Here is a 9,644-nt window from a genome sequence, read left to right on the forward strand (position 1 = left end):
GCCATATTAGAGCACTCATTGATTATCTACAGCTAGCAGGTGGCTAGAGTAGCTTAACATTAACACTGAAAAAAGGGGAAACATGCTAGCTTGGGTCTGTCCACCGGTTACATTATCTGCTCATAATGTAATTAATATGTTATATCTCTTTTTGGTGTGTGCTGGATGAACTTCTTGGCTGGTACCAGTTGCCAGGCAACCAACGGAAACAACAGGAAGTCACTAAACAAGAAATCTCGATACATAAGCCCTCATAAAATGATAAATTGTCATTTTCACACTTCAGTTTTTGGTTGACTTTCTTTTCCTCGACTCCAAAACGTTCCTTGCCAAGGTTGTAGGTTATTGTGTGAGCTCTGACTTTCGAGAATCGTCCCAGTGCTGTGGGGCGAGCTTCCTTGCCTGGAGCCTCCTGCATCTCACAGGTGGCTACCACGTGTGTGCTGCACTGTGACCCCTCTTTTCCACCATTTGGTCCAGCTTTGGTGTATCCCCTTTTTAAGCCCTTTTTGGTTCTTGCAGGTCTTTCCGCAATGACACTTTACTTCCAATGCCTCCCTGGTTAATGTTATTGGGTGAGTCCGTCTCGTGTCCGTAGTTCATCTGGCCTTGGTTATTGGTTATGTCGCCTGTCAGTCTCTCACCTCATCATTGAATGTTCACATCAGTTTTTATGAGTTCAAGTTTAGTTGTTTTCTGGTGTCATCCCATTTAGGGTGGGTGTAATCAACACAAATATTCGCTGTTTTTTCTCAGTCAGTTGTTGTTTATACAAAATGAAACTTTTGAATTCAGTGCTATAGACAGCTTTTTGTTCGGATTTCTTCTATTGTTGGTACGTGTAGATGAAATGAGTTGGCACATATACAATTGATGAACCAATAATTAGTATATTTTATATTGAAGAGATTGTATTAAAAACTTCAGCATATTCTGGACATATTGTAACACAAAGCATATAGTGGGTGTCTTTCAAACATAAAAAACAATGCTGATACAACAACTAAAATTCTGCACTTAGTATCGGTGCAGACTCAGCGCACAATGAAAACATCGCTTGGTTGGCATAACCAATGGTATAATTAATATTCAGTGCTGTCAAAATTAACGGCGTTAATTTTGTCCGATAATTTAAAAGGAATATTAACGCGGTTAAAAAAAAATTAACGCAATGTACGCGGTTTTGTTTACTTCGGTGGCGGCCGCCCTTTGGTGTGGCAAAGTAGGCTTTGTTCCCAATTATTAGTGGTGTGTGAAGGGTGTATAAGAGGCATTAACTTCAAAGCCCTCCGAGGGACTGCGCCCTGGGCGGTCGCCCCACATTGCCCACAGCTAAAACGGCCCTGCTTGTTTTAGTTTACGGCAGATGATGCCACATCCAATATGGCGGACACGTTAACGTATCGCAGCAACGGAACCAACCTGGTCAGTGAGGCGTCTGTGTATATATGTCTATGATCTATCCTAAACTAAAGGAGAGTCTGGTGATATATGTCTATGATCTATCCTAACTAAAGGAGAGTCTGGTATATTATGTCTATGATCTATCTAACTAAAGGAGAGTCTTGTGTATATATGTCTATGATCTTCCTAACTAAAGGAGAGTCTAGGCCTTAAAGATGGAGAAGGACGGACTTTTAGGGGGAACATTAATTTTAAAAAGTTGCCCGACGGCTCGTTGTACAAAAACAAGCAATTTGCACCGTTTGCAAAGCCGAATTTAAATTCCACAGAAAAGAACACGACTCTTAACATATCACCTCAAAGCAAACACCCAGTCTACCTACCGAGTGTGCACTTCCTCAGTATATTTCTCATTCTGGCTTTTTTTCTGTTGCATGTGCATATGTGCACCTTAGCCAATAACATGATGAATTTCATATACTTTACTGAGTTTATTCTACATTAATTTGATCATTTTACATAATAAATATTTCATTATACGCTTCAGTCTCAGAAAAATGCATTAATTTATTGAACATTATTGAAGATTAATCGCGTTATCGCGATAATTACAGAGTTTTTTTGCGATTAATTGTTAAATTTTTTTAATCGATTGACAGCCCATATATATATATATATATCTTAATATATCTTATTATATATCTATATCTATATATATATATATATATATATATATATTATATATATTACAACATAATTTGTTTTTCCATTGGTCCACAGGTGGGTATGTTGTTAACACGAAACCAGAGGACCTCCTCTCTGCTGCACTATGTTGGACAACTTGTCTTTGCACTGACCGAGCACCTCCTGCATCTTCCACTGTGTCTCCCACCCTCTTGGCCCACTTTTCCCGCACTTGTCTTTGTCATCCTTTGTAACAGCTGTGTAGGCTGTGAGGGTGATGAGGCCCATGTGGAACAGGTGAGCGATGTGTGAACAGTGGCGCTCCATGATTTCACGGTCGCCCTCGCAGTTATCTAGGTACACCTCCAGCAAGTTTCTTCCAAACAGATTGGTACCCATCACACCACTGTAGTACACATCCAGGCTCAGATCACTCTTGTCTTTCTCATAAATCTTCTTAAAGGTCTCCATGTAGTTTTGGGTGTTGTCTGGATCTTTCTTCGCCTGCGCCACCATGCTATTGAAGGCAGCATACTGGTGCTTGATGTACTCTTCGTGCTTGCCATAGGTTTCATTCACCTCGTCAATGTAGATCTTCTTCCGGCATTGGTGATTCTTTTGGGAGATGCTCTCCAGTTTGGTGTTGATTGCCTGGAAGCCCTTGTCTAAAACATGGCCCTCATCTTCAACCAGGCTTTTGCGAGCCACTGCAACCAGAGAGGAGACTATGCCAAAGATGGGGTTGAAGGAGGAAGCAAAGGAAGTCACCTTTTCCATGCAGCGCAATGCTGTGGCTACAGCTTCCATGATATTTACTACATCAGCCATCACTGCTGCTTTTCTTCTGCCACAATGAGTGTCACACAAAGTGAGTTTGGAGGCTGGAGAGATAAAAAAAACAAAGAAAAACACCAGATGTTCTTTAAAACTATGTCCATACTCTGCATATTAGGTTCTGACCGCAGTCTAAGAACTTTAACTAAAGGTTTGGTCACACGGGGTCTCAGTATTGTTGCTTGCACTACCCTAAGTATTAAGCTCAGGCTGTTTGGCACCTTTAACTTTAACTAAAGATGTTTTGCTTTGTTTGTTTTCAAGCCTGTTTCTCTCATTTCCTGATTCCCAGCTACACAAAAACATGAATCAACCATCTTTCACATTCATTTCAATTAGTCCTAGCTGACTCAGCTATCACCCAGAGATTAAACATTGGTCAGACTATAGATTACAAGCCACTAGATAAGATGTTATCACCAGAGTGAAACGGTTTCTATCCCTCTGTCTACTGGAGCCATCTGACTTTCCTTTATACCATTTTCCTCCCTGTAGTCAAATTAGGACCACCCCTTCCTGCCAAATAAGGGAGCAAACACAAGGAAGTGACTCCCTATGCTGATTGGATGAGGTGAGTTTCTCCCAGAGGCACTGCGGCTCCAAGCTCGAACCACAGGCTGCACAAGTAGTGAATGATAGTATCCTTTTCATTGTGTTGTTTTAATTGTAGGCCTCCACACCAACCAAACCAGTATGGGTGACCAGATACCATTGATTTTTATTAGTATACAGACATGAAATTCACACTTTATAACCTGGAACATTATCAATTTTACTATGACTGAGACTGACTATTAGACTTATGAAAACTGACTATATTCCATTATTTTGTGTCCAGACTGATAGATTAGACTTTTGGCAGTTACACACACAGAGCACAGGGATGTAAAGGCTCAAATTACAAAATTTACAAATTTTCTCATTCATGTCAGTTGGTATCAAGACAAGCAGATAGAATTTTGTTTGTGGTTTTCATGGGGGCAATTTTCATAGTTATTGTATAAAAATGTGTGAGCATTTATTGGCATGGAACAGAAAGTAGCCTAAACATATGAAAAACTGGACTGGAGTGCATTTTTCTGCCAAGAGGGGTACAAGTTTTTCTGGAAAGGTATGTGCCTCGGTTGCATTTGTAACAGGAATCTGTGCATCCAATCACAGTAAGGATGCTAACAAATAAATGAGACCATGCAAAGGCTATTTAGTGATTGTGTGTAAAATATTGATTCCAAGACGACACTTTCAAAAAGTGGCCCTGAGACTCTGGGCCTTAAGCCAAAGACTGATCTGAAGTGCATCACTGGGTTGTCACCCTGTTGACTGAAACTGAAATCGGACTCCAATTTTCCATTTAAATGAATAGATACTCCTCATGTTTACACACTTTTTCCAACACAAAGTTCTTGTCAATGACTAAAAGTCGTCGCAAATTTACTCGTCTGGTGGCTTCTTCCTTGGTCATTCAATTGTCTACATCAAAAGAATGCCACAATATAATTCTGATGGAGAATTGTTTTTGTTTTGTTTGGTAAATGCTGTAGTAAGTATTCTAGTCAATGGAGAGGCTCCCCGTCGATCATTAAATCCACAAAGACATTCCTTTAGTAAGTGAAACTTGCCAAAGTTATGCTGAGGCCAGTGCCAAGAGGGGTACAGGTTTTTCTGAAGAGTCTCTGTATCGGTTGCATTTTTAGCCAGAGGTTTTGCATCTAATCACAAAGATGATGTTATCACCAAAACCCACACATCCCTTTAGTAAGTGAAACTAGCAAAAAGTTACGGAAGAAATGCCGAGAGAGGTACAAGTTTTTCTTGGGTGTGCTTGTATCGTTCGATGGATGAGGGCGTGAGGGACTGATCCATAAGCATTGGCGAAATCCAACCAGACAACAGTCAGGCTAACTTTGCTGGTTTTGGCCTCACGGATCATCTGACTGAGAACACCGGTGTCCATTTTCGTTGACTCATTCGAGACGAAATGTTATAACGTTATTTCGTCTTGTTTAGTCGCATTGTTATTATTATTTTGCAGTATTTCTGTTTCCTTTGTCTCACTTCAGGGGCTGTATCAGGTCGCACTACACAGTCGCAGCGATGTCACTTTCTCAATCCCCACTCGCAGCATTATTTAGAAGATGCAGCGGGTTCACGTTAACGACAAACAACTGACACAGAGAAAGGGACCGATGGCTGGCCAGCCGGGGATCGTCATTGGGAGAAAAAGAAGAAACGACACTTGGACACACTTTCATTACATAGAACTGGAAAAGAAAACAGAAATGGATGAATGAATGTATTCATTTTTTTCAGGCATTGTCATGTGATGCTATTTTATTTATTTATTTATTTTAAATTTATGTGTGTGTACTTCTAACATGTTTGGTTGGTAAAACAAATATGTTGTCAATTCAAATCAGAGCGTCTTCCGTGTCTGGAATGGATGTATTCTTGAGTCTATAAGGTGACAATAATATAATAATAAGACAACCTTGTTTGAATTGTGAAATGGGTTTGGCTAAAAGAAAATTTTGATTTCATCTATACTACTAGGTACTTATACTATATTGACTGGGTTAAATAGAATTGCATTACTAAAAAGACTAAAATACAATTTTCATGGACTAAAACTAGACTAAAATAGTCACGGATAATTCGGACTAAAATAAGACTAAAATGTTTAGACTTTTAGTCGACTGAAACTTGACTAAAACAGGTCGCCAAAAACAACACTACTGGGTTGTCACCCCATTGTTTGAAACATCTGACTCCAAGTACTGAGGTCAATGCCAAGAGGTTTTTCTGGAAGAGTGTGTGTGTATGTGCGCACGTGCACATGCACGTGTGTGTGTGTACATGCATGCTTTTGTACGTCAGCAGCTCATTAGCAGAGAAGCTGTTTATTTGAGAAGACACCAGCGCAGTGGAGTTTCCTCTGTGGGGCTTCAACACATGAGATCTTCAGGTACAGGACTATGGACTATGTGATGTGCTGAATACATGTCCGCATTATTCATGATGTGTATGTTTGAGTTAATGTCATCCAGTATAACACACTTTAACACCATCACAGGCTCGTTCTTAGACTCTGTACATACCTTGCAAAGAGTAATTCTGTTGTGGGCAGATGGCAGCTTTAATGTAGTGGAAGAAAACAAAATGTCAACATCACTTTGTTTTCAAATTGTGTTTTTTCCTAAAATCTATCCTCCACTTGGATCTATCATTTTCAGTAAATACACATTAAAAGTAGATGTCAATCACAAATCTATTACTGTTAATGTAAAAACACTTCATGATGTCATCAGGCAGAGAATTCATATTCACCTGTGACAGACTCTTTGGCTGAACACAAGGTTCAAAGCTTCTGACGCCTGGGTGTCTTATCACATTCATTTACAGTATGCGTGTTTTCAAGTTTTAATTGAATGTATCCTGATGTTCATTCAACAATGAAGTCCAAATGTACTGAGCTGAACTACAGACAGAGGGAGCCATGCTGGTCATTCAGCGTTCCATCAGTCAGTGGACAGCAAACACCATTCATTTCAATAGAGCTTTATTTTGACTGTCTGGGCGTCTCCCAGCACAGCTGATATTTATTATAAATCAGAGGCTGTGGTGATTCATGAATGTTCTCACAGCTCTGTAACAGATCTCCATGTATATGATCGCATCAATCCAACATTATTTCTGTTGCAGAAATTCATGAAAAGAATAAAACAGAAAATTTCACTTTTGCTAAAGAGAAACTAAGAAAGGAGGTCGTGATGAACGGGATCAATGAGCCTCCAGTCATCTGATCTCCACATGAACGTCAAAGTACAGAGTTAAAAACTGCGCAGTCTGATGTGTGTAGAGGTTTGTGTTCAACTTCCTGCAACATTCACATCTCTGTGTGTTTTTAAGACTTACACCTGCTGTTTGTCAGAAGTACAAAGAACAGGGAAAGTAATATCACACACAGCAGGAGAACAAAACACTTCTTCAGACCTTCTATTGAATAAATGAGATAGAAAACAATGAGAGAGTCTGAAGCTTTCTACAAATCAGTAAAGTGACAAACAGAGCTGACTGAACAATGTGTTGCTCCTCTCCTTCCTGCACTCGGCCTCATTCCTTTTGTTTCCATGTGACTGGTGGACTTTGAAGTGATTTCTCCTTAATGGAGTTAAAATGCAGTAACAGGAGACAAGATGGTGGGTGTAACACAGAACTTCACTTTAATTTTCTCCCCAAATGGATTTCATTTTAAAAAAAAGGAGTTTTCTCTTCCACAACAACAGATGGGAACGCTGCCGAAGGAAAATGTATTTTATGAGTGTGTTGAGTTTTGTTTCTCATAACACGTCTTAAGTGAGTGAACTGTGGATGGAGGGAAGATGTTATATTTATCAGAAACATCATTAGATTTATATTATACAAGTGGTAGATAACAGTGATAGATATTTTCAGTCATGTGCTGTTTCAAAAAGACTCACATTTAGAACATGACATCAAATATTATGAGCAGCAGCTTTAAAGTCACTGTTTAATGTGAACACTAATCTTTTTCACAGCAGCCATTTTGACATCAATAGAAGGTGAACACAGGTGTTACCAATGACACTAATTAACCTTAATTAGCATGATTGGAAACACCTGCACTGACCCTACATGGAACGTCAAAATGGCTGCTGTGAAAAAGGTCTGTACAGAGAACAATCGTCTCAGACAGGAAACAGTCAAAGGCCTGATTAAACTCTGATTAACAACATCTGTTTGTCCTCCAAACACTTTACATATTTCCCTGGATGACATGTTTGTAATATTCTAAAGAGCCGATGGTAACAAAAACTACAATTAATCATGAGGGAGAGATGATAAACATGGAGGGAGATTAATATGAATGAATTGATTTTGTTTCCTTTGAGGAGAAGGATTAGTCAAACCATCCTGGAGCTTTTGATAAAGAGACGAGAACAGATTCATTTCCACATCACAGCGTCTCACACACAGGAGGAGAACGGATGTTCACATCTGACCTGACGTGTTGAGAAAAGAATTCACAGACTGAAGTTGGAGTTCCTCAAACTGGTCAAACTGGCCACAATCCACCTTCAGGAAACTCAAAAGTGTTACCATGAGTCGACCATGATGGAGAGATTCCAGTCAAGTTTTCTCAACATTTATGGCCTCTAACGATGTGTGAAAGGTTTGGACAGAAGTACAGATCATACTGTGAGTGTGACTGCTTGAAACACCTCAGACATTAGTTGGCAAAGTGTCAAGTGTGAGCTGGCAGTGAACACTGACTGAGAGGAGCCAGCAGCATTCCTCAGAGCAAGTGACCGACTGATGGCTGTGAATCAAACACTCCCCTTTAAAAGTGTCACTCAGTGTTCTTGTGTTTTATGTGCAAAGTTACAAAAGGCCGATAAGAGACTAAAGCTGCTAATAAAATCTGCAGCACAGGAAAGGAAACTATTTATTAAAGCAGATTAAATAACTCAATAAAAGTGTCTGATAAAAGGAAAATAATCAGTAAAATAAAACACTGTGAAAGCACTCTGACTGCACAAATGAAGTGACTTTAAGTTTAAACATTTTATCAGAAAGAGCTAAAACAGAACAACAACACAAAGACAGGAGCTGTTGATCCTGTTGAAGGTGGAGTGGTATTTCTCTCACTGCTTTTACTTTCCCACTCACACAATCTTACCTGCTCAGTGGAAATCTGACCATCAACCTCGTGCTCTTCAGCCTGATCATCTGACCTTTGGGTCACTTCCTGCCTCTGCTGAGCTACAACCAGATGCATCATCAGCTCATTAGGACATTATTCCATGTAAAACCAGCAGCACATTTATTAACACTTGAAAGTATGTCACTGTGTAATGAGGAGAGGAGAGGGAAACGAAAGGACAGGTGGCAGAAGAACAGAGAGTGGGAGAGGAGGAGGTAGAGATCAGGACGTACTGTACTGCCATTAATAGATGTCTGCCAGTGCCAAACAAACATCACTCCTATATCATTAAAGCAACTACACTGATGATTGAATCCAATCTGTGCACAGTATCTAGGAAGAAATTAAGAAATGATGCATGGTTTTGAGCATGATGGAAGACATATTTAATTTCCTCATCTGGAAATAAAGCTCAATATAAATGTAGGATTTATGAGAAATCCACTTCAGGGCCAAGAAGGCTCTGACCTCCATTTACAAACTGGGACTGGCCTGTCACATCAAACACACTTCATTTGTTCTGCTGTTTTCAGTGGAAACCATGTATGTCCAATCTGTGAAGATCTCAGGGCACGACACTGAGTTGAACGCTGATGGAGGCTAAGCAATCGAATTTTCATTATCAGGTGATTTAAAGTTCATTTTCATCAGCTCACCATCGCTGGACTTCAGTGTTGATCAGTGATCTAACAGGATCAGACAGGTGTGGAGACATGCAGACAGATGTGAATGCATGAAGTCAGTTTGAATCCACAAATGTATTCATGTTCATAAAAGTACACAGATCTCCATCCACCTGTGACCTTTATTTTCACTGCTAGTTGTTGGTCGTGTGTTTTTGCCACTTTGTAAAATGTCAGTGAATTTCTTCCTGTCCTGTCACGATGTACCTGTGCTGTGAAACCTTCACAGTTGAGCTCTCTTCTGTGAGAGACTTTGATTTCTCCTGCAGAGTGTGAGCAGAGCTCAGCTCGTTAGCTTTCAAGTCTGATGTGAATCT

At 39.9% G+C, this 9,644-nt stretch overlaps 1 protein-coding gene across 1 annotated transcript; it reads right to left on the bottom strand.

The window, feature by feature from the left end:
• Positions 1-2,192: 2,192 nt before the first annotated feature.
• Positions 2,193-3,428, bottom strand: LOC109140937 (hypothetical protein). Its single transcript, XM_019269470.2, has 2 exons — positions 3,343-3,428; positions 2,193-2,969 (listed from the first exon to the last, which is right to left on the bottom strand). Exon 2 carries the CDS (start codon positions 2,914-2,916, stop codon positions 2,197-2,199), a length of 720 nt encoding a protein of 239 aa, XP_019125015.2. The 5' UTR covers positions 2,917-2,969; positions 3,343-3,428; the 3' UTR covers positions 2,193-2,196.
• Between the last annotated feature and the right edge of the window lie 6,216 nt (positions 3,429-9,644).

Source organism: Larimichthys crocea, unplaced genomic scaffold, assembly GCF_000972845.2.
Source record: "Larimichthys crocea isolate SSNF unplaced genomic scaffold, L_crocea_2.0 scaffold3074, whole genome shotgun sequence".
Lineage (NCBI taxonomy): Eukaryota > Metazoa > Chordata > Actinopteri > Sciaenidae > Larimichthys > Larimichthys crocea.

Excerpts from the sequence above, each read along its gene's own strand:
- LOC109140937 (XM_019269470.2), bottom strand. The coding sequence starts at position 2,916 with ATGGCTGATGTAGTAAATATCATGGAAGCTGTAGCCACAGCATTGCGC.